The sequence below is a fragment of the Condylura cristata genome, unplaced genomic scaffold (assembly GCF_000260355.1).
Source record: "Condylura cristata isolate star-nosed mole 26May11 unplaced genomic scaffold, ConCri1.0 scaffold00023, whole genome shotgun sequence".
Classification (NCBI taxonomy): Eukaryota; Metazoa; Chordata; class Mammalia; order Eulipotyphla; family Talpidae; genus Condylura; species Condylura cristata.
In genome coordinates this window covers 4095183-4120410 of record NW_004567124.1, presented here as the reverse complement: position 1 = coordinate 4120410, position 25228 = coordinate 4095183, and the positions used below count along the sequence as shown (strand labels likewise).

At 51.4% G+C, this 25228-nt stretch overlaps 1 protein-coding gene across 1 annotated transcript in view; it reads left to right on the top strand.

Moving 5' to 3' along the window:
• The window catches only part of CORO2B (coronin, actin binding protein, 2B), a 130109-nt gene extending 107634 nt beyond the window's left edge, over nt 1–22475 (top strand). The window contains exons 4-12 of the mRNA XM_004687638.2: nt 9455–9604; nt 10200–10364; nt 12131–12247; nt 12360–12464; nt 13180–13276; nt 16069–16181; nt 16500–16590; nt 16751–16890; nt 20659–22475. Coding sequence (XP_004687695.2) covers nt 9455–9604; nt 10200–10364; nt 12131–12247; nt 12360–12464; nt 13180–13276; nt 16069–16181; nt 16500–16590; nt 16751–16890; nt 20659–20790 — 1110 coding nt within the window. The 3' untranslated portion in view covers nt 20791–22475. The remainder of the gene's footprint in view (nt 1–9454; nt 9605–10199; nt 10365–12130; nt 12248–12359; nt 12465–13179; nt 13277–16068; nt 16182–16499; nt 16591–16750; nt 16891–20658) is intronic.
• Nucleotides 22476–25228: the final 2753 nt, after the last annotated feature.

Below are 25228 nucleotides of genomic sequence, written 5' to 3'. Positions count from 1 at the left end.
TGGATGGATGGATGGATGGATGGATGGATGGATGGATGGATGGATGGATGGATGAATGGATGGATGGGTGGATGGATGGGTGGATAGATAGAGTGGATGGATGAATGGGTGGGTGGATGGATGGATGGATGGATGGGTGGATGGATGGGTGGATGGATGGGTGGGACTGAATGGAATAGTCAGATGGGTAGGTGGATGGATGAATGGATGGGTAGATGGGTGGGTGGATAGAAAGATTAATGAATTGTTAGATGATGATTGTTAAGTGATGACTATATTGATGGATGGCTAGACATGACAGGATGAATGGGTAATGGATAGATGGAGGAATAAACAGGATGATTAGAAGGCAAATGAATAGAGTGAGTGAATGTCACCCAGCTAACCAATTTATCCAAAGGAAGAGATTCAGTCTCCTCTAATAAAATTTGGGATGGAGGGAGGTCAGCTGGCACACAAAGGAATGGTTGGGCAGTGGAGTAAGGAGAGTAGGAGGGGCTTGACCAACTTCTTATTAGCGCTAAGGTCAAAGCCCTCAGTTAACACAAGCGAGGAGAGAGGGGCTCATTTTGACAGCAGTGGAGGCAGGAGAGAGGGGATAAAGAAAGATGGAACCTGGGGGGACAGGATTTTGGTTGTAGAAAGGGGTGAAGGAGGCCTAGGAAGAGGAAAAGCAGCAGCCTGGAGGGTGTATGTTGCAGTGTGCTCAGGCTGTTATAACTAAAGTACCAGTTTGGTGGTTTGTAAACAATAGATATTTATTGCTTGTAGTTCTGGAAGCTGAAAGTCTGAGATCAGAGTACCAATATGGTGGGTGAGGGCCCCGTATGCTTACATAACGGAAGGGGTCAGGTGTCTCTCTGGAGTCTTTATGAGGACACTGATCTGATTCATGTAGGCCCCACCCTCAAGACTCAAAGGCTCCGCCTCCTACTCCCTGTGGGGGAACATAAACATTCAAACCATAGCAGAATGCATGTGTTATGGTAGGATAATGAGTCATCTCATACAACAGGAGCCCTGAGGAAGAGACAAGGGAGGGAAGAGGACAAGCAGAAGAGGCTGCAAAAGGGGGTGCAGCCAGAGACAGTGAGCACCCCGACTTTGATTACGAACCTGTGCCTCTCAAGCCCTCTCAGTGTAAACCAAGATACTGCGTGCACTTGTGTGTGTGAGAGTGTGTGCACGATCAAGGAAGGGGAGCTAGAGAGTCGGTCATGGAAGAGGTGTACCCTGAGTTAACTGGACAAGCCCTAGCATGTGGCGCTAGAGAGATGGAGTGGGGTATGGCTGCTGGAGAGTAGGGGGAGATGAAGAGAAAGGTCACTGGCTTGGGGCCCAGGGAGGGAGGGGCAGACCCAGGGCAGCTGATCAGAGAGGAGATTAAGTCTCTGGAACAGAGAGGAATAAGCTCTTGCTCCTGCTGCCAGTCCAGCTGCCCCAGGAGCAGCAGCTCAGGGCAGCCCTTTGTCCTCGGGTCTCAGGCCTCCCCAGCCTCAAGGGCAAGGGTGGGGGCCTCGCAGGAGAGTCGCAGCAGCCCCAGAGGTTGGAGCCAATCCCTCCTGGAGAAAGGCTCACTGAGGCAGAGGGAAGCACAGTGCCCACGGTCATCCAGAGTCCGTCTCAAAGCCAGGTTTCTGGCTGCCAGTCAGCATTCTGAGGTCCTCAAACCAGACCTAGCTCTCCAGATGAGGGGAATGAGCCCCAGATGTGAAAAGTCAGTTTTTGAGACTCATCAAACAGTGTTTATATCTGTCTTCTCTGTGCAAAGCCCACCAAGCACTAAGGGAGCACTGAGGGGCGCATCCACCTGCCAGCAGGTCCTGGGTCCAGTGGGCGGGGCGAGGGGCGGTGGGCGGGGCAAAGGGTGAGGTGGTGGGCGGGGCGAGGGGCGGTGGGCGGGGCGAAGGGCGAGGTGGTGGGCGGGGCGAGGGGCGGAGTGTAAGGAGATGTTGCTTACAGCAGGCAGGGTGAGGTGAGGAGTCTGCAGCACCACACCATCCTGCCTGATCTGACTGGCCGCCCTCTCTATCAGAGCATCGCAAGGAACAGGCCTTAGAGAAACCAGAGCCCCTGCAGTCAACATCGTCAATTCACAGCACACCCACAAGACTTCCAAAGCCAGGATTGGGTCAGCCAGCAAACCTCCTGTGTACTGGGCGCTGCACTTGGGAGCTGGGGCGGGAACCAGCCTAAGGGGCCCAGGGAAACTGGGCCGGTATTTGGCTTGTCTCTTGGAAGCGCACAGAGCCCACCCCTACTCCCCCACATCCTCTACTTGTCCCTCAGAACACTCAGAGCACACTGAACGCCCCTTGATCGCCTCTCAAGCCCAGTTTTTTCCTCATATCCCAGCCCTGAAAATCTCCGGTTTTCCGGAGCTCATCCAGTCCCCTCGTCCCTTAGGACCAGACTCCCCTGCCCCAGAGAGTGAGGAGGTCCCCTCTCTCCAGGGACCCAGTGGAACCACCCAAGCCCTTTCCCAAGGGGCTCCCTTCCTCAGGGAGGGGTGTGGGGGATGTAACTCTCCCTGGCATCTAGCAGAATCCAGTTCTTTCTGCCGCTGGGTGATGTCACCTATTGTTGAAGGGCTGTGCTTTTTATAGCTTCTGCCGCAGCCGGGGAGGGCCGCTGGCAGGCAGCAGGAAAGGGCGCTATGGGTTTGCAAGGCTCCTGCTCCCAGCCTTTCTGTGGGGCCAGCAGCCACAGAGGGAGAGGTTTCTGACATCTCAAGAAGGAGACAGGGATCCCGGAGGGAGGGGGGAGCCCCCCTCCAGGGTGGGCCAGCTCAGCAACTGTCCTTTGCTTTCCATGCCTCAGCTCCTCCCTCCAGTGGCTGCCTGCCCCCCCTCCCCCTCTCCCTCTGGACCACAGAGCTGGGGATGGGATGGGGCTGGAAGCAGCAGGAAGCTACCCACCTCCTTGCTCTCCTGCACACACACACACACACACACACACAATCTGATACCTCGGAGTTGGAAGGGACTAACACGCTCCTTTTAGAAATGGAAGGATAGTGGCCTTGAGAAGCCAACGCCTGGCTGCAGCCTCACCAAGGGAGCTGACAGCTGCAAAGAAGTGGCCATGTGGCTCAGCTAAGCAGCCAGGCGCAGACGTCCACAGGCCTAGACTCCATCCTGATTCTGCCACTTCCCAAACCTGGTATCTTGGACAAGTTGCTTTGCCCTGCTGTAAAAAGAGCCCAGTTGGGCTCATCACGAAAATTAGATCAGTGAAAACACAGACCCCCAGTGTTCTTTCCACTGTATCTCATTTTTTGCTCAATGAGCACCCCAGGATGTCCTTTCCAAATCAAAACTAAAGAGGTAATTTCCTGTCTCTCCAGTTCCCCACCAACTACAGTAAAGGCCGATCTCGCTGCTCCCAGACTGGGGTTGATACATTGCTGAACCTCCTGCTGGTGGGAAGAACTCTGAGCCTCTCGGATTCTTCATTCATTCAACCAATAGGTGCCAGGCTGAAGGTGCTTAGCACACCACCCTGTGTGGAGGAGTCGACCATCCAGGGGCAGGTAGTCTGTGTCCCAAGGAGGGTGCTCTTTAGATACAGGGGCACAGAACAGCAATCTTCCCTGGAATAGACACACTGAACGTCAGTTCATGCCCTCTCCAGAATGTCACTTCAATCCACAGAGAAAAAAAGGATTGGACAGGAACTCCCCAAAGAGAATAAAATAGTTTGCCTCATTCAAATTCTGAATTTGCATCCCAGATCCTTCCTTCCTCGCTGTGCAACCTGGGCAGGTTTCCTAACCTCTCTGTGCCTTACCTCCTCATCTGTGTAAGAATAATCAGCAGCAGTAGCAGCAGTAACAGACATCTTTCTTGCGCCCTGCCCTACAGTTACATTCTCATTTGTTCCTCTAACAACCTACTCATGGAACCTTCAGCAGTTGACACGCAATCACTTCCTTCTGGACCCCCCTGAAGATCCCTCAGGGCTGTTCCCACCTGCCTGGCTTTGCATTGGCTTTTTTCCCCACGTTGGAAACAGTTAAGTGGTCAGCAGATATCAATGTTAAGCTGGAAACAGTTAAGTGGTCAGCAGATATCAATGTTAAGCTGCACCTTGAGATTCTACCTCCTGTATAGGTGAATGGTGATAAACTGAGTTTCTAGTAATGAACAAAATAAGTGACAAGAAGTGGGGAGGTTGGGAGTCCAGGAGTCCGCTGACCCTAGGCAAGACCCCCACATTTCTTTCTCTTCACTGGTGTGACAGTTGTTATGATTTTGGCCCCAGGCATTGTGTGTGAGACAAGGTCTGATAGAAATCTGAGGTAGTGTCAGCGTAATGTAGTACAGCTGACCTGAGCGCGTCCAGAGGGCAGAGAGCATATCTTAAATTTTCTGTTTCTCCCCGCACTACTGCAGACAGAGTTGTTTTTCAGTAGGTGCTATGGCGTCAGGCTCCCCCATCTTCTCCCAGCTACTTAGGGCCACTGTAACTTCAGCTCCTCCTCTAGGCCGCCATAGACAGACACCAAACACTTTCTGCTTGCGGTATCTGTGCAAGAAGCAGATTCCCTAAAAGAAGCATTCTTCCCCCCAGGAAGTGTGGTCAGAACTGCTTACTAGGACCCTCTCTAGGCCCTGGCTCTACGTCACAGCAGCCATGACCTTCAGTATATCCAAAAGCAGAGCTCTGACCACACCTGCATAAACCGATCATAACTGAAAAGAGGAGGTGTATGCACCACTCCATAAAACGGAGACCAACTTTGTGCTGCGTATACTGATCACACTGGGGCAACAGTGTACACATGGAAACCATAAACACTTCCAAAATTTGACTTTTTTAAAACTTGTATATAATCCCCACGGTGGTTAAATTTTATTAAGTTCCTGGCATTCTGCTTGGTAGGATATATATTTTATCTTTATTTAGTCTTCGTGGCAACTCTATTATCTAGATATAATCACCCTTCCAGATGGAACACTGGGGCCCAGAGAGGCTAAGTAATTAGGCAGCAATCTCACAGCCAAAAAGGTCAGTGCCTGGATCTGAACAACTTGTCGGTTACAAAGTTCCCATTGTTAGCCAGCCGTTCCCTCCTACTGCACTGCGCAGGGAAGACTTGCACAACCTTGTGTCAACACTCGTATGCCTCCTTGCCTTAGCCACAAGTGCACACAGGGAGAGGCTAAGCGTCCTCTGTTGGCTTGAATGCAGCTGAGGGAAGCTGGGTTCTGACCTAGAGACCCAAGTGGGGGACAGTCCACGCACTGCTGGTTGCTAGAGAGAGAATTTTGCCACTTTCCCCACCCCTTCCTTCCAGAAATCCGCTTTGGCAGACTTACCGGTTTCCTGCTGGATCTGAGTGACCTCCCAGAGCAAGCCCTGGGCGGATCCACAGCGCTCCTCCCACGCCCATCCCCTCTTTGTTTTCAACAAATCCTTCGGACACTTAGGGGCTGGAATGCCTTTTCCAGCTGAGTAGGCCCACTGTGAAGGGAGCCCCTCTGTGCCGTCACAGCGTGTGGTATGGAAGGGTGGGGAGAGCAGAGCCCTCTTCTCCCAGGAATGTCAAAGCAAGAACTTTGGAAGACTGTAGAAGACTAGCGAATATGGTTTTAATGCGCAAATGAGAAAACCTGAGGTCCGAGAAGGCAGTAAAGAAAAAGCAAGGTGCCTCTCCCTTTCTGGGGAGCATTTTTATCAGGGTCTCCAGGGCACTGTCTGGGGCCTACATCTAAGTTATTGGTGAAACAGCTCTTTGGGCTCCCTGCTGCCTTGGGCTCCTGAGGAGTCACATCCAGGAGCATAAACATGACCTGGACCTGGCCTCTCGTGACTTTGGCTTAGCCCCCAGGTTCCTAGGCAGAGCGGTCACCCCAACAAAGCAGCTCAAGTGGCTACAAATTTTCCAGCTCCCACAGCCCTGAGCCCAGTTGAATTGAAGGCACCTGCCTCCACAGGGCTGCCAACCACACGCCTGCGCCCGGGAGAGGACAACTGGCTTGTGTAAGGTCATCCACCTCGTAGGTGGGGCCAGAGCCTGGGTGGGTTCTCACGCCACGGCTTCCTCTAGTCTCTGCGTAACACAGCAAGTCATGGGCCAAGGACATCTCACTAGCTGGCTTGCATGGTAATGGGGGAAGGTTTTTCCTGATACTCAGCTCAAGCAGGGCTTCTTTGGGTCTTAGGGGGTGCCCAGATGACACGGCCAGCCTCTGGTCACCTCTGCCACGTGCCTGCCTGCTCCACACCAGCCAGACCGGCCTGCCTGTGGTTTCCCGCCTGCTGTGCCCCAACCCACATTCTCCGTGATCTGTCCACCTTCCCCACCTGCCTTTTCAAACATGGATCAACATGCCACCTTTAACACTGTTCCTCCCAGACTCTTTCATCCTAGCGCCTATTCCAAGGATGAATTCGAAGCTCCTCCAGCTCTGTGTACACTAGGGTCCCCTGCTTTACCACCCCACTTTGTGCTGCTCAGAAGCCAAGGCAAGCTCAGTGACCATCTCTTTGGCTGCAAGGACCTGGCTCAGCAGAGGTGTGGGGAGATGAATGTGGCCCAACTTGCTGTTTAGGGAGCTTCCTCAGCACTGACTGCCTGATGTCCCTGTGCCAGCGTGCTAGAATGTCCGCAGACAGCATTCTGCTCCAGACACCTCCACGCTGGCCCGCCATCTGCCTCATCTCTTTAATCTGGAAGCTTCCAGTGCCTCCTCCTCAAATGCAAACAAGGGTGGCTCAGAGCCTGGCCAAAAGATACCCAGTATTTCTAAGAATCAAAGAAATGCAAATCTAAACAACAGGGTAGGGCATTCTGTAAGGTTTATTGGAGGGGCAAAACTCACTCTTAAACATCATGTTAGAAACACAGGCAAAGATGTGCTCTCAGACTTTGTTGGTGAAAACCAGGACAGCTTTTAGGGACAATTTTGCAGTCACTATTTTAAAAAATAAAACTCTTCTTTAAAAAAAAAATGCATACAAGAACTGAGGTTCAGGCCAGAGGTATGGAAGATGAGAGGACTCACCAAAGACAGAGTAGGGAGCAGAACAGGCAGATGTACTGAAACACACAGCTGAGGGGAGCTGTGGGTGGGTTAGGAGAGGTCTGCTGTGCCATGTGGGTCAGGTCCCCGGTCTGGAATCGAACTCGTGCTGCAGTGACTGCCGATGGCTTCATAGTGCTGCATTTTAACACCTGTACAACCAGGGAGGGCCCATAAAAAATAAAACTCTTCTAAGCCTCTGTTCCCTAAGAATGCTCACACCCATGCACAAACGTGAGTTATAGAGCTATCAGTCATGGATAGACTGTCCTGGTGAACAATGGGCAATGCCCAGCAGAAGCTGGAGTCACCCCTTGTGGCACAGTCATATCCAGATGCCCTTCTGGCCACTTGAAAAAATAAAGCAGACACAAAGGTGGTGGTATGGAAAGGTGCCCACCATCTGTGACAGGAGAAAAGCAAGTTCCAGAGAAATATGTATGTGTAATAGCATCTCTTTGGGTATAAAGGAATGTCAAGGGGTTGTATGAGGAAGCCTTGGGTGGGGAGTTTGGGGTGTGGTGTGTGTGAAGGAGGTGGAAGTTTTGGGATGTATAGGGAAAGCAGGTGAGTGTGGTGGAGGGGAGTTTGGTGCTGTGGAGGTATGCGGGATGTGAGGGGTAGGAAGAGATCTTGAGTTTGGGACTGCGGTATGGGTGTGATGTGTGTGTGTGTGCATGCGTGTGTGCTTGGTGGGAGCGAGGTATGTGTCTAACTAACCATCAGTCTCCTCACTTCAAGGGTCACCTCCTCTCCTGTATTTAGAGCAAAGAGTGTCCTATTGGCCGTCTCTGGGTCATTCACCCTGGTCCCCACTGCAACTTCTCTTCCTAGATCAGACCTCATTTCTGGATGTCCATGTACAGAGTGCATGAAGGAAAACCCCTGCGACAGCCCTGTGTCAGCTCCCTGTGTCCTGTCCCTTCCTAGCTCTTGCCACCATGGACATGGGGCAGCCAAAGGCCATGGCAACGAGGCCAGGAAAACATGGAGCTAGGCCTGATTAGAAGCTTTCCCGAGTGAGTTTTTGAAATTGAGGAGGGTGCACCAAAGGGCGAGGCCCATAATCCTTAATTCAAGCTGCCTTTCCTGCCCCAAAGCCTCCTGTGTCTGATGTGTGGGGCTCAGACTTTGGGGGAAACAAATGTGTGGGAAATATCCATTTCTTTAGTTTGAGGGGAAAGTACCAGAAAGGGAAATTTGCCAAGGGAATTAGGGGGACCCCATTCCCAGTCCTTAGAACTCCCTTTATCGCTCTTTGACACACTTCCCAATGTATTCATAACCTTATTCATAACTATAATGGGACTGTATTCTCTTCTGATCTGCCATATTAAATTGTTCCCCCTAATATTGATCACTTGGGGTGTTTCTCTATTTTCCATGCTGTAACAAATGTCTTCATGCCTGAAGATTTTTGCTTATTTTAGATATAAAGAATGAAATTACTAGGTCAAGAATATAATGTCTTCATGGTTCCCATTAAAAATTGACAAATTGCTTCCCAAAAGAGTTACTCTGGTTTATAATACTGCCAACACCAATTGAATCTACAAGTTCCTGTATAATCTTGCTGAAACTGGCTTTTTTTTTTTCCCCCTCACTTGGCTATTTTAGAAGAGTACAAACGGTAACCCAGAGCTGTTTTTCCTGTTTTTCTCCATACTAGCAAGGGTGGAGTTCAGATTTTCAAAAAGGTTTGTTTTAAAGGTATCCTGAGTTGTCACATGCTCCCTTTCCTCACCCTGCTAGGTCATAGTAAGTAGCACTGATGATAATAGCAACTGAAACATGAACTCTAATTTCTTAGTTCTTTAGAGCACTTTACAGTTTATAAGCTTTCACACCCAGTCCCTTATTTTATTCTACTCAAAGCCTGAAGAGAAAGAAAGTTTCTGGGGGGGGGGGGGCCACTCTCCCCCTGCTTCTTTGTCAGCATCCACAAGTCTGAAATAGCGGCTGCATCCAGACTGTCACCCTTCCTGCTCAGAAGCCAAGCTCTAACCCACTTGCTTTAGCTCATTCTGTGGAGGACTCTGGGCCTCCCAGATGGGCTTCCCTCTGCTCAGGTGTCCAATCTGGGTGATAGCTGGGGTGGGGCCCAAGGTCATGTAGTGCAAACAGAGGGGTCGGGGCTGAAGGTGAGCTCTGAGGGCGTGGGAAGGAAGCAGAGGCAGACTTGTGATGGGAACAAGTAGTGGTGGGCCTGGCTGGAGCGTCACCACAGCAGTCATAATCACTCGGGGCAGCACAGACTTGTGGGAGAAAACCCTCCCAAAGGCAAAGGAGAGATGGTCTCTTCTCCTGCCTGCCTTGGTCCGGAGGGACCTTGCTGAGAACATCTCCGACAATCTGGGGTCCTGGGGAGCGGACCTCAGGGCGTCTCCTGGCTGCAACCATGCTCAGGCCCTCGGTGCCCTCTGCAGGTACGGATCTGGGAGATCCCCGAGGGTGGGCTGAAGCGGAACATGACAGAGGCGCTCCTGGAGCTGCACGGGCATAGCCGGCGTGTGGGGCTGGTTGAATGGCACCCCACCACCAACAACATCCTGTTCAGCGCGGGTTACGACTACAAGGTGGGTCGCCGGGAGGGCAGCTGTGGCCAGAGCCGACTCAGGCTGGGAGGCGGTAGGAGGGAGTGAGAAGACATCTCAGGGGCCCAGAGGAAGCACTGTCACTGCCCTGAGCATGTACCCCAAGATGGCCATGTTGGTGGATTCATTCATGCATTCTCTCACAACACATGACCGAGCACCTCCTGTGGCCCGGTCATTCCCAGGGTCCAGAGAGACCAGAGGTAGCTTTCCTGCCCCTCTTGTGCTGATGGACTGGAAAACTGCGCATGCCCTGGACACACTCTTGCCCGGTTTTATATCTTTGAAATACTGCTGCCCTCTTAGAGAGAAAGGGCAACCAAAACTGCAGTGGGAAGGAGAATGAACCCGGGCCCCTCACCCCAGGCCTGCCCTCAAAAGGTGTGCCAGCCACAGAAACTGGCAAGGAGCACTCATCCTTGCTCAAGGGAACTGGGCCCCAGGCCAGGCTGTGGCGCCTGGGGATAGCCGCAGATTTGTGGGTGGGGACGCATCGGCCTTTGACAGAGGTGCCTGGAAGGGCAGACACCTGTCATGGCCGAGCAGGCTGGCCCACCTCTGCGTGTCTGCTTATCAGGTCCTCATCTGGAACCTGGACGTGGGTGAGCCGGTGAAGATGATCGACTGCCACTCAGACGTGATCCTCTGCATGTCTTTCAACACCGACGGCAGCCTGCTCACCACCACGTGCAAGGACAAGAAGCTGCGTGTGATCGAGCCCCGCTCTGGCCGCGTGCTGCAGGTCAAGCCCCCACTTTTTCAGGGGAAGGGAAGGTGCTGGTGCCTGGGGCTTGACTTTGAGCCAGGTCTGGAGGGCAAGGCAGTGCCGGCTCCCCTCCCCCCAGGCACCTGACCTACACCCTCCTTGGCTCTGGCTCCCAGGAGTCCTGGCTTGTTCCAGTGCAAGCCTCAGTCCCCTTTCTTGCCCCCTCGATGCCCCTGCCCCAAATGGGGTTCATATAGCATGCCCTGGGGGCTGAATGGGTGACATGCTTCACTGCCTGAAATTGCTGGGAGTTGCCCATCCCCCTCCTGGGCACAGGCAAAGTGGACTTTGGGACCCTGCCCAGCCACCCTTGTGGGATGAGCCAGGGCAAGTGGCTCAGGGTGCCTGCCCCAGGGATGTGAACTTAGCTGCAGCTTTGGGCTTGTGTCCCCTGGGTTTTTATACGAGGAAAGAACAAGATGCCACTTGGGCATAAGAAGCCAATATTTCTTGAGCACCAAATGTGTGCCTGTCCCAGGGTCAGGTGGGATGGAAACTTTGCGTGAAGTTTGAGGTTCCCTTCTCCACAACGAGGGACTGACACCTGACCTAGCTATGTTTCCCCTGTAAGAGTCCAGTATTGCAAGACCAGGTGACAATCTACCACCACCATGGCTGCAGACACTAATCACCGCAGTCATTCACATCTGCAGGGCTGAATTCCTCCCGCTTACCGCCGAGGCTGCCCCAGGGCTCCCCAGTTAATGCTCATGACAGCCTCTGAGTGGGCCTGTCATACTCTCCCCCTATCACACATGGAAACGCTGAGCCTTGGAGAGCCTTGGAGAGCAGTTAGAGACTTGAACCTCAGTTACTTGAGGAGTTAGAATTCAAACCCCGCCAGCTGGGCCCATACAGAGCAGCAGAGCTGTGGGAGAGCAGAGCTCACAGCCTCCACCCACAGATGGGAGAGGGACCCCTGGTTTGGTGCAACTTGAGTTAAAATCCAGAGCTAGTGACATCAGGTCTCTGTGGCAGCCTCTGGTTCTATCCGATGCTGACTTACCCTAGCAAAGGAGGAAGAGGCAGGAGAGGGGGTCCAGGTAGGAGCTGCAGAGGAACGAGTGGACTAGCAGGGTGGATGAGGGCAAGTCCCCTGTCCCCCTCAGCTCAGGCTCCTTGTCCTCAGAGATTCCTGCAGTGGGTGCTGTGATGAAGGTTAAAGAGACAGGCCTTGGAGGCTTGGCTGGTCTCAGGTTTCCCTCCCTGCTCTCACCAGCTCTGCTGCTCGGTACATGGTGGGGGGACCTGGGTTCCTGCACTCGTTTCCTGTGGCTGCTGTAACAAATCACAAACAGGTGGCTTACAAAGGAAACTGATGCTTTCATAGTTTTGGAAAGCAGAGATAGGAAGTCAGGGTATTGACGGGCCGCACTTTGTCCAGAGGTCTGGAAGAACCCTTCCTCACCTTTTCCCGCTTCTGGCAGCTGCCATTTGCCTTGCCTTGTGACCCCATCACTTACCTTTCCCTGCCTATGACTCAAATCCCTTCTCCTCTGTGTCCAAGGAATCTCCCTTGGCTTATGTCTTACAGGGGCGTGCATGGAGGCATTTAGAGCCCACTGGGATAGTCCAGGGGAAGTTCCTCATCTCAACATCCTTAACTTGCATCTGCAAAAACCCTCTTCCAAATCGGGAGACATTCTTAGTTTCCGAGGACTAAGACAGGGAATTATCTTTGAGGTCCCCACACAGCCCAGTGACAGAAGGTCTTGGCTCACCAGCACTTTCTGTCCCTGCAGGAGGCCAACTGCAAAAACCACAGAGTGAATCGGGTGGTGTTCCTGGGGAACATGAAGCGACTTCTCACGACAGGGGTCTCCAGGTGGAACACGAGACAGATCGCCCTTTGGGACCAGGTCAGCCAGGGAGGTCGGGAGTTGACATGATAGGATGCTTAGCTGGGGGTCAAGCAGGCAGAGAACGAGCCTGCCTGGAAGAGGCTGACACTGGCCTGCTCCCCGTCTTCAGGAGGACCTATCTATGCCCATGATTGAGGAAGAAATTGACGGACTGTCCGGTCTCCTGTTCCCCTTCTACGATGCTGATACCCACATGCTCTACCTGGCTGGAAAGGTAGTAGAAGGTGGGGCGGGGGGTGGGTGGGCTGAGTGGCCTGTGGGAGACCCCTGTCCTCTTTCTTCCCCTGCGCTGTCCCATTCCCTAAGAAGAACCAACCTAAACCCTCTGTCCTTTAACCCATTCTGCTCTCATATTCTCTTGTCAAAACCTACCTGAAGTTCTTCCCTGGTGGCCTAGGGGTTAATTTTTAGTCCTACCACTGCTAAAGCCTGAGTTCAGTCCCGGCCAGGGAGCTGACCCACATCGCACACCAGACTTCTCCTGTCTCACCTGCTGCTCTCCTCAGCAGTGTATCTCAGTCAATTTCCTTGTTCTGTTCCCCGCTCTGTCTCTGGTGAATCTTCTCACCCCCTCACTGCTGTTGTATACCCCAGTTCTTCTACAAAAAAACAAACAAACCTACCTCAAGTCTGACATTTTTACTGAAGTGTCAGTGACTGAGGTTGACTGGAATAAAGACCGAAGCCTGAAGGTGGGAGATCTTTGGCAAATCTGGTTTTGTCAGAAGGGTAATCTATAAATACACACACACCACCACCACCACCATGACTATCACCAAGTTGAGACCAGGTCTCGTTGGTCATTTGACCACACCTGAGGCACAGCAGACACATTTCTCAGCAGGGCCCTGGAACCAAGTCCTGCTCAGCCACTGCCCTACCCCACCCCTGCCACCACCTTCCTCATTTCCCTCTCTCCTTGCCCCCAGGGAGATGGAAACATCCGGTACTATGAGATCAGCACTGAGAAGCCCTACCTGAGTTACCTCATGGAGTTCCGCTCCCCAGCCCCCCAGAAAGGCCTAGGTAAGGGGTCCTGCGGCTACATGGCTGTTATGTGTCCAAGAGACTGGACGTTTGGCTCATGGGTCACATCCCACTCCTGCTTTAAGTGAAAAACCAAACTCAGAAACCCACAGCTCACGGACTAGTCAGAATAGAGCCTACAGGTGCTGTCCCTGTTAAGGTCCCCAGGAGCAGTGCTGTCCTTTCTGGAGAGGACAGAGGAAGTTCCTTGGGGCCCCCAACACTGCCTCCTCAGGCTTGTAGGTCTTCAGGCAAATCCTAGAGAGGGCCCAGGCTGGACAGGCTATAGTGAGTGTGAGGGGAAATGGTCTTCATACCTCATATTCTCCCACCACTAAAGTCTAAGTTGCACAGCAACATTCCCATTTCTGTGAACCAGCGCTGGAAGTGGGAATGATTCAGCAGTTCCCCATTTGGCTCCCAAATCTCCTCAGGGGTTTTCTTTTGACCTTTCTTTGGAGTTCTAGTCTGACTTGTACTGTTTGGGGGTCTGGTGTTATGGACAAAGAGCTAGGGTCAGCTACTGGAACAGCAGTGCTGGAAGGTTCTGAGAACCCACCTCAGTGACCAAAGGCAAAGTGAACGTCCAGAGATCTACCTGGGCTTCTAATGACCATTCCAAAGACCTCACCCTTCCTCAATTCGCTGTCATTTCCACCTTCTTCACTCTCATCTCTTTATCAAACAGTATAAAAAGTAGCATGGACTTCAGAGTCAGACCTAGTTTACTTCTGGCACAACTATGTACGTAACCTCTCTGAGTCTCAGTTTTCTAATCTGCAAAATGGAGATAATCAAGCCTACCTGGTAGGGCCATTGTAAAGCTTAAAGATCATAGGTATAGAGCCTTGGCGCCTCCTGCTCCTTCACATAATCATTCAACAAACACCTACTGAGTTCTAGCTATGTGCCAGACCCTGGACTCAGTGGAAAATAATACAAAATACAAAATACAGCCTCTTCTGGGGCTTACATTCCACTGGGGGGAGACAGACAATAAACAAAGTAAGGAGAATATCAGATGGTAGCAAGTTGTCGGCAGAAGAGGGTGACTGGGGCTATTTTAGACCAGGTAGTCATGGAAGGTGACATTTTTAAGCTGTGATTTTAAACTCAGGAAGGGAAAAGAGTAGTGCTGGCAGGAGGAACAGTCAGTGAAAAGTCCTGTGGCAAGAATGAGTCTGTCATGTTCCCAGAAGAGCATGGAGGTCAACGTGACTAACTAAGCACACAAACTCTGTAACATAGCGGGAGATGGAGCGAGCATTAGGAAATGAAATTGGAGACATGGTTGTCCCACAGGACACAGAAAGTATTGTTTAGGGTTCTCCAGAGAAACAGAAATGAAAATATAAATTTTTTACATATGTATGGAACTTATAAGGAAATGGATTGTGTGATTCTGGAGGCTGAGAAGCCCCACAACCTGCCATCTACAAGCTGCAGGTCCATGAAAGCCCGTGGACCTCTGAAGATCTGAGAAACAGGGGAGCTGAAACCAGCCCACAGGTAGGAGAAGATGAGCTGTCCCGGCTTAGTCAGTGAAACAGGAAAACAAAGGCAATTTCCTCCCTCCTGTTGTTCTACTGAGATCTTCCAATGATTGGGTCATACCACATTGTAGAAGACAATCTGCTTTACAGAACACTGGCACATGAACTTGACTTCATGGAGGGAAAGGAATGTGGGTCTTAGTGGAAACTCATTGGAAGGTTTTCTATTTCCTGGTGGGGGGGAGATGGAACAACATACATAATGTGTTCTGAAATATTATTTTTATATTGTTGTGACTTCAATGGGGAAAATGGGTGAACGGGCAGGAGAGAAGCAGAGACAGCTGGGAGGCCACGTTGGACTTGTAGGCAGAGTGAGAGACCTGGCGCGAAGAAAGCAAGAAGAGGACGAGTTCAGGAGATGTTTAGAAAGTAGAATCAGCAGGACTGCAGGAGCAGAAGGAACCAAAGAAGAACTTTTCCTCATCCTCACCTGTGGCCACTCTAGTGCATTCACCAGAAGTCGGGCACTCACCCCCACAGGCAGCATGAATTCTAAATGGCAGAACTGGGATTCAAAATCAGGTCTGCTGGCTCCAAAACCCACTTGGGTACCACTGTTCTACACCCCTCCTGCTCCTGGAATTCTTTTATCTAGAAGAGCAATCTCCAAGGTAGAGGAAAGGAAAGGTAGCGTCTGAATTCATGTTCACATCACAAAGAAGCAAATGTGGTGTTTGTTCATTGCCATGCTGGAAATTAATCATCTTCTCACTCAATCCCCCATCAAACCATTGCATGAGGGGCTGCTACCATCAAGACACATGCCAGCAGCACCCCTAGGCTGCGTTTAATCATGGAATGCCTGGGGAAGGATTTCTGCCTCCTCTATGAGGACCGGAACACAGAAGCTTAGCATGGCCAATTCCTTTCAGAAGGTGACAGGCTCTGTGGCCCTGCCCCAGCTGTATTCTGTGACCTTGAGCAAGCCACTTCCCCTCTGACCCTCAGGAGTCTCATCAACCAGATTCAGATATTTCTACAAGCCTTTCTAGTTCTGATGGGTCCTAATTCTAAAGTGGGCACCTTGGTGAGACAGGTCTGGCCCAAGAGGTGTATCTGGGAAGCTGCCACTCAGAGATAGAGATACTGACTCCAGAACCTCACCCAGTGCCCTCGTGTGGGTCATTGCTGCCAAGCCTAAGTGGCCAAGGATATTCCTGGCCAAGAACCCAGGGAGGAGGGGCACCAAGGCTGGGAGTCCCCGGGACCCTTTGAAACCGTCTGTGCTGTCCACAGGGGTCATGCCCAAGCACGGACTGGATGTGTCAGCCTGCGAGGTATTCCGCTTCTACAAGCTGGTGACGCTCAAGGGCCTGATCGAGCCCATCTCCATGATTGTGCCCCGGCGGGTGAGTGTGCTGGGCTGGACTCCCACATTCCTCACACATTGAGCCCTAACTTGCTCCTTACTGATTGTAAGCCTGAGGAGCCCAGAGAGGTCCTGTAGACTGTTGTCACCCAACCCCGTTTAGGGTGAGGGTGGGAACAGTCTATGGTGGGGGCAGTTGGGTTTGCTGACAAACGCTGGGTGGGAATTCGAAGTGGGAGGCACTGTGAATGCAATATGGAGTCAGGAAAGCCGGGGTGGGGCTGAAGGTTGCAAGGAGAACACGCTTCCGTCAAGCAGAGGGTTTCTCAGCAGCCCCCACATGTCCACTCTTCCGCAGTCGGATTCCTACCAGGAAGACATTTACCCCATGACGCCGGGCACGGAGCCAGCTCTGACCCCTGATGAATGGCTGGGAGGCATCAACCGAGGTACCAGGGGGTGGGCTTCACAGAAGCATCCACAGCCCACTGCCCCCACATCCTCCTGTTAGGGCCTTCCCAACCCCCAGCCAATGTCAAGCAGGTGCGAGTGAAAGACACTGTCCATTGTCCAGCGAATCACCAACGTGAACTTTCCCTGCTTCCCCAGATCCCGTGCTCATGTCTTTGAAAGAAGGCTACAAGAAATCCTCCAAAATGGTATTTAAGGCTCCCATCAGGGAAAAGAAGAGCGTCGTGGTCAATGGAATAGATTTATTAGAAAATGTGCCACCCAGGACAGAGAACGAGGTAAGGAGTGTAAGTTACTAACTTCAGAGTCCTGGGAAGAGCGAGACCTTTACCTTTCAATTACAGGCTCCATTCTAAGACATTTTTCTTTCTGTGACAAATACCTTAAGTAGCCTGCCATTGGCATCCATTGCTCTGACCCCAATAAATAGAGGCTGGGATATGGTGGAAACATCAACGCCCCTACCCCACACTCGAAGTCACTAACCCTCATGGTGTCTTCTCACATCTCCATTCCAGAATGTCTCCATTTGGTGTTGCAGGAGTTAGAAAATCCCTCCTGACAGAGGGCCTTCGTGTATCACCCTGCTGCCTTTCCCCCTGATGTGGCAGCAGAGACAAGGTCTGACAATTTCCTGTTATTGTGGAAGAGGCTGGATGTTTATCAACTCTTTGTGCCCTGTAGAATGGGAGCAACCCAGGCAGGGTATCCATACCTGGACCTTGACCATGCCCCTGAAGGTTCTCCTCCAACTCTCAACCCGGAGATAGTACAGGCCAGCACAGCCTGTTCCCAGAATGCAAAGGCTCTTTGCTTGATGCAGCTGAAATAGAGCAGGATGCATGAACCGGCTGCATTTGCAGCTTGGCTCTGCCATTTGATGCCTGTGACTGAGCAAGTTTTCTGACCTTTCTAAACCCATTTCCTCTTAGTACAATGGGACATGACCTGGTGTGAGCATGAAGGTGCTATGATCCCTAAGGGTCCGGCACTCCCTGGCTCATATCCAGTGCCCAAAGTAGCTAGCTATATTAGCTATCGATGGCTATCTGACAATTACCCAAAAACTTAATGACTTAAACCCAAAATAGTTGTTGTTTCAGAGTTTCTGTGGGTGCCTATAGTTCAGTCACCCAGGAGGGTGTATAGTTAAACCATCAGCTGGGATGGCAGTCACACCCAAAGGCTCAACCGCCAGAGCGTCTTCTTTCAGGTTCATTCACATGGTTGCTGGCAAGACTCATTTGCTCACAGGTTGTTGACTGAGGGCCTCAGTCGGCTGCAGGCCTCCCTCAGGTCCTGCCATAGGGGCCTCTTCCCAGGGCAGCTCACAATGTAGCTGGCTTCTTTGGACGGAGTGAGCAAGAGAGGGCATCCAAGATGGAAGCCTGTGCCTGTGTTACCAAATCTTTGGGATGACATTCTCTCACTTCTGTCATATTCGGCTCATTTCAGGCCAGCTGCTGACTCAGTCCAGCCACCCTTGAGGGGAGGGGATAACAGGGGCCACCTGAGATGCGCTGGTCACACCAACCTACAATTGTCGCTATTGTTCATAAAAATAAAGCTATTCTTGACGTCTGGGTTCTCATTGGTTGAAGGAGAAATGAACAGGCAAAAGAATAATTGCTGTGTAAGATGTTTATGTGCCCTTATCGAGGGATGTTCCAATTTCTGAGGCTGGGTGAAATCATGTGATAAATCAGATTTGCTTCAAAATAATCCCGAAGGAGGGTAACGGAGGGGCAACTGGGAGGAGTTGAGTTGAATCAAGAGAGCTCACATGCTCATGCAGGATGTTCGGTGATAGCTACGTGGAATAGTGTGTTCTGTGCTACTTTTGTATGTATTTGGCATTACAAGCAATGTTTAAGTGTCCTGGAAGAGGTGCCTGGTTGCTGGGATCACCCACCTGGGCCAAAACAAGGTCCTGTGGTCAGTTCTAGTAGCCAGTGTGGAGAAGCCAGGTGCAATAAGAATGAAATCTAGTAACCTTTAGCCAAGAGAACCTGGAGGAAATTTTAAAGGCTCTCTGAGCAGAAAGCACCAGTGCCACAGTCTCTGCACATGAAAGCCTGTGACTTCCCTGGTTGGGAAGAAATTCTCTGAGGGCCTGCTCTTCAGGGTTACCCGCACTTTGATCAACACAGCAGATTACAGGCAACCAATTAGGAAATGAGACTGTAAATGGTCTAAATGCGGACGGTCAACTGGTGGTTTGACCCAGGGAGAGGAGAGAGTTACAGAGGCCTGTAACTTCACTGAAGCCACTAACGGTACACTTCAAATGACTGAGATTTATGGTATGTGGCTTACACCTCAATAAAGCTGTTTTAAAAACTGACCAAAACTTATACAAAGAAATCTTGAAAATGTGGGAGGCACAAGAATGTGAAGAGTCATTTAGCATCAAGGCAAATAGCATATCGTCCTTCTAAGCAAATGAAACCAGGGATGATTAGTTCAGTAAGTTAAAAAAATAAGTAAGTCAGTTAAAAGAGGGAAACATAAAAATGGTATGTATATTCCTTAAGCCATGTCATTTTGTTTAAAACATAAAACATATATATTCATTCACCATATTCTGGGACAGGACAAGACCTTTCCTTCAAGGATATCACCAGTTGGGATCTGCTATCTCTCGCATTTAAATCACATTTTAATTCTTATTAGCTCCAATTTCCAGTTTCCATTTCTTTAGGTGGAATAAGAACTGAAACACAACCTTCAAAGAAAGCTCTACTGTTTTCAAAGATTTCCCACTTATTATTATTGTTTAGTATTAATATTACTTATAGTTATTGAGGTATAACTTACCTATGAGAAAATTCATCCTTTGTAGTAGAAGTGTTTTTGCATGTGTTTTGATAAACATGCAGAAGTTTGATAGTTATGTAACTACTGCCACACAATCAATATGTAGAATATTTCTCCCATCCTTTCTGGCCATATCTCCCACACCTAATTCAACAACAGCAGCCATTTTTTTTTTTTTAAAGATTTATTTATTTGTGCTTACAGAACTGGGTACAGGCCAGAGGCTCAGGTGCGGCGAGAGGCTTCACCAGAGACAGAGTGGGGAGCAGAACAGGCAGATGGATGAAGCACACTAGTGAGGGGAGCAGCGGGCGGGTCAGGAGAGGTCTGCCGCGCCATGTGGTCACCCCCGGGGCGGGGATTGAACGCATGCTGAAGTGGCTTTAGCTTCTTAGTGCTGTGCTTCAACCTGCTGCACCACCAGGGAAGGCCCCTAGCTTCACTTTTATCAAGATGTTCTAAAGCATCCAACTTGGTTTTAAGAGAAGCAGCACTTCTCTTCGTATTCATGTCCATCCCTCTATTTCATTCAATTCAATTATGCAATTACAAGAACAAACGCCACTTATACCAGGAAGTTGGAGGAGAACACAACTGCTAGTTGGTAACATTCCACTCAGTGTGTGAAGGTCCTCCAGTGTCTGGCTACTTTCTGGGGCTCAGTGTCAGGAGGACACCTACTTATCAGTCTGTTTTATGGAAAAAATGGAGAGGCTGGTGAATTCAGGGAGTCGTCCAAGCGAAGGTTCATCAAGAGCTGTGCATTGGCCTCATCCATCTAGGCAGATGAGCCACACTGCCCAGTGCCAACTATGGTACCCTGTGCTGGGCCTGAGTCAGCAGGTGAAACATTGGATTCCATTCTCTATGTAACCTGAGCTCCCTTAAGAAGAGAGCAGGCAGCCCATTTTCGAAAGGTACCAAGCTGGAATGGTAAATAAAAGTAGTAGGTTTGGACTCCTATAGCTGGGGTATTTGAAAACGGGCCTTCGTGGGCTCCCTGCCTCCTCAGCGACCCCGTATCACTGCCCTGTCCATGAGTGGAGTCTGCGGAAGGCAGAGCTGTAGATGGGAGTCGGGTTAGTTCGAGTTTGCAGTGGAGGGCCTAGCAGAGAAGGAGAGGGGCTGTCTTGGGAGGGAAGGGCCTGGGAACCTGGCACCCAGTCGGAAAGTCACCTTCTCCCCTGCTCTCTCTGGGCTGATCACGGCTCTCTCTTCATCCACTCCAGCTCCTCCGAATGTTCTTCCGGCAGCAGGATGAGATTCGGAGGTTGAAAGAAGAGCTGGCCCAGAAGGACATCCGCATTCGGCAGCTCCAGCTGGAACTGAAAAACTTGCGCAACAGCCCCAAAAACTGTTAGCTCCAGGCTGGGCTGCTTTCTAAGGCCATCGCCGTCGTTTCTACTCGTTCCTTAACTTCCCTTTATCCAGTGACCCCAGAGACAGAGCCAGGACTGGAGCTGGGGAGCACCTGAGGACCCCATCTGCCTTCTCAAGAACTGGAAGCTGATCTTTGACCTCATGCTATCAGAGACCCCCCTCTCCTGGGGGCCTGCCACTGGCAGCACCTTTTCTTGCCACCCCAGGAGACTTCCCCTCTGCTGGGCAAACACCGCAGACTCTCTGAGGGGTGCCCTCAGTGAGCAGAGAGGAAAGCCAAGATGCCAGGAGACTTAGAGCTTGAACTTTCCCCGGACGGAGGGGCCGGCAGGCCATCGTAGCACTCCTGGCTGGGACTCACACAATCCCTGAGGGGCCACACTGTAAGGGCTGGACTGCAGGCCTTGGTTGGTCTCCCCTACCCCGCCCTGTCTTTCCCTGAGAGCCCTGGAAGCCTGGCTAACCCTACCAGGGTTGCAAACAGCCCAGCTCCTTTCTGTCTCTTGCTCTCCCCTTCTTGTCTTCAGGGAATTCAGAGAATTGCTCACTAAGGCCATAATGACCCCCTGTCTTCCCATGATTCTCTTCAAAGCTCTTGTACACCCTTCCCCACTTGCTTCGTGAGGCAGGCAGGGTAGGGACTAGTGTTCCCATCTTATAAATGATAGCACTGTGGGTTGCAGGGAAGTGACTTGCTAAGTCCCTCAGCAGGTCAACTCTGGCCCCAGCCAGGGCCCACTCACTGCGTCAAGACGCCAATCCCATCCAGGGCTGTGGAGAGGAGGCGTCTGCCACACCAGTAGTGCCAATGCCATACTGCCCCGTGGAGGCCCTCACACCTGGCATCCTGCATCCTCCAGCCCCCACCCTCTGCTCTTGCCTGGCAGGGGACTAACTCCAGCTGAGATGAGGCCTCTTGCTCCTGGAAGCTGAGGCTGAGGAGGGTGGAGCTTGGCCCTGAGAAAGGCAGAGCAGGGGCTGCCTGCTTCTGGAGATGCTCCCAGTCTCTCCCACTGCTGTCTCCACACTCGGCCTTATGCTTGTAGAATGGCCAAACCCTTCACTCCCGGATCGCACTTTAAAGTTTACACGATCATTTGGCACATAGGAGCTCCCCTGAGCTTCACACCACCCCAGGACGCAGGATGGAGTTCTCTCATCTTGCAGGTGAGGAACTCAAAGTGGCCCCAGGTCATGGGACTCTGGGGTGTCACATGTCATGTTGTCTTCTACACCTTTTCTTTTCTCCCTCCTTCTTGCCCTCCATTTCCCATGACCACACAGAGTCCATGAACATTGTTCTTCCTAGAAGAGTCACCGCTTGGGGGAGAGGTCTGGCCTGGGGATCAGGAATGTGTGTCCCCTCTCCTCTCATTAGCTAGGATCTGCTAGATACATATTTCACACCCGCTTTCCCATGGCCATTCAACAGAACCTCAGTCCACACAGCCCAGGGCTCTCAAAACCCTGGGCAGGGAAAAGACCCCCACCCCTGGGGATTTTCCTCCAAGAACTTTCCATTCTCTTGGCCAGCTGAAGAGTGTCAACTCTCATCTCCCCATATTTCTTGAGCCTTTTTTTTTTTCTTCCCCACAGACCTTTGCGGTCTTCTGTGATTATTTATGCTGCCTCCCAAAATAGAATTGAAATAAAATGTTTTCAACTTACCAAACCTGGGCATGGCCATCTCATTTAAGCCTAGGTAAGTCCTGCTCTTGGTCACCATGGAATCTTGATGATCAATTCCCCAGCCACAGCTGTTGTCTTTCTGCAACAACAAACCACTCCTGTGTCTACAGATAACATTTCGTGTTTTCATTCATGTTTAGCAAGGCTTTTGAGCCTCAGCTCTGTCAACATTTGGGGTCAGGTAATTTGCAGCGAGGTCTTTCCTGAGCTCTATAAGATGTTTAGCGTCTCTGGCCTGCACCAACCAGAGGCCATAGCAACTCTGATCTGGTTATGACCACCAAAACCATCCCTACATATTGTGCTATGTCCCCTGGGGTGTCTAAATCAACCCTTGTTGAGAACCACTGTTTAGGTATCTGCATTGTACCCAGCCCTGGAATGGGGCCTGGGGGACACCAACATTTTATGTTAGGATGATGTTTCACAGTTCACAAGTATTACTTCATATATTCGACTTCTATTGGTCAACTGAGTACTCTGCTCCCTGACTTGGTGGACAGTGAGGGTGCCCAGTGAGCATGTACACACAGAGGGATCTGACTTTTTTGAGGCAGGAGCAAAGAGAGGTACATACTCCTGGCCCCTAGCCAGGCTTGAGGCAGGAAAGGTTGGTTCTGGCAGGAGGGCTGAGGCCCAGCAGGAGACAGGTCACTGGGCCCCCTCACTGACCACCAAGTCAAGAGTTATCAGGGAGCAGATAGTCAGGCTGGACAGTGGACAGGCACACAGCGGTGGGCGCTGAGCCGCTCCCATACCGCCTGTGTTCCCTTCTCTTCTCCAGGTAGCCCATCTTGGGCTCAATTCCAATTCCTATTCATGTATGTGAGGTCTCTCTTGGTGTGTCTCAAACTTGTCCTGTCTTCCAAGGCTTACTTGGATTTTCTACTCTTTTACTGCCCCCCAACACCTACTTGGATTTCTAGCACTCACTCAATAGCTGATCTATTCAATAGCAGGTGCTGAAAACACAGAAATGGAAAAGAACCAGGCCTGACCTCGAGGGGCCCCGGCCAATAGCCAGTCTATGACCATGACGTCACCCAGTGGGATGCAGAACCCGGGAGGCTGGAATGAACTCCACCCTCTGCCAGGTTCATTTCGGGCACTTGCTGACTCCTGTTAGCCTCCTGAGATCCTAAGATGGGCTGGGGCATTTTTAGACTCTCTCCTGGCTCTGGGCAAACATCCCAGGCTGTCCATGGACTGTGCAGAACATGGCTGCTCTTCACTGTGGGAAATAACTTCATCTTGAAAACACCCCCACCCAAGGCCTCTGCTGCTCAGCCTTCCTGCTGGAGCATGCGCAGACATGGCCTCCACCACCGCAAACATTGCCTGGCCCCTCCCCTCCCCAGGATCGGCCTGGGGGGGCACCGCACGGCCAAGGGGTGGAGAGAGAAAGAGGTCCCCGTCTGGGACATTGGCACATGCTCCCTTCTTGTCTCTGTGTCATCTCCTGTTTGGGAAACAGTCTACAACCTGTCTTTCTTTGGAATTTTCATTCTGTGATTTAACAAATTGAAGAGACTTATTTATGAAAAAAGGTGAGCATCTGTCTGCATGGCCAGGTAAGGGGCTCCTACTGGAGCCTCCCACTCGGTTAAGCATTGCTCGTGCCAGGGTCCTTATCCTTGCCAGATCTCCCTGGGGTGTGGGTGGTAATGTGAGCAGAGCAAATTGAGTGAAGGCAAAATATGAGGACAACAGAAAAGAGTGGACCCTGGGGGAGGAAGCAGGTCAGGACACTGAGCACAGAGGTCTTAAGATTTCAATATCACAGAGATTAAGGCAAGATTCAAAGACCAGGGAGAGTTTGCTGGAAGCTTGAATCCAGCCAGCAGGGGGCAGGTTATGGCCTTCTAACAAGCCCATTTTTCTTAAGTTTGGTCCCTTCAGCCACCTCCGACCCAGTCTCAGAATTGATGGCCTGGCCTTAGGCACCAGGAATTGTGGCAACACAGGCACACAGAATAGGCAAGTTAAGAACTATCCCAAGTACAGAAGTGGGATTCAAAAGGAGGGGTGGAGAGTGGGGCCAGGATACCTCCATATCTCTCCCACCCCCACCCCACCCCAGGACAGATGTCCTAGGAGGAGGGAGAGGCAGACGTTCACCTCCCACCTCCATATCTCCTGAGGCTGCCTGCCCTGATGAGCTAGGAGAGACAGGATCTGGATTCCCAGTCCAGCTCAGCCCAGCCCCTGACCTGCTCTTACCTTCAGCGACTTCCCCACAGAGACAAGGACAGGGAGGGGTGTGGAGTGCCAGCCATTGGGTGAGCTGACAGGGTGGTGGGAGGAGGACCCAGGAAACTGAAGGGGAGGGAAGACACTTGGGGTGGGAGGAGCTGGGGTCTAGCCTGACCTTGAGGTCAGACCCTGAATTTTTGCCCAAGGAGACTGGACTCCACACTGGGTGATGAGGCGCCAAGAAAAGACTTGAAGCTGGAATTGACACCTCCCTCTGGCTGCTGCGGGGAGAAAGCGCTAAGGACAGTGCTGCAGAGAGATGATGGACAGAGGTCAGGGAAGACTTCAGAGTGGACTTCTTGGGCAAGGAGGAGCCAGTAGAGATGGGATGGTAGGGAAAAGGAGAGAGACCCCCAGGAATATATAAGGTCCACCAGGAAGGAAGCCAGAGCTGGGATTTGTTGAGCTTAGAAAATGAATTGGATTCTTTGATTACTGAAAGACCTGGCTGCCCCTGGGGGCTGCTTGGCACTGTCT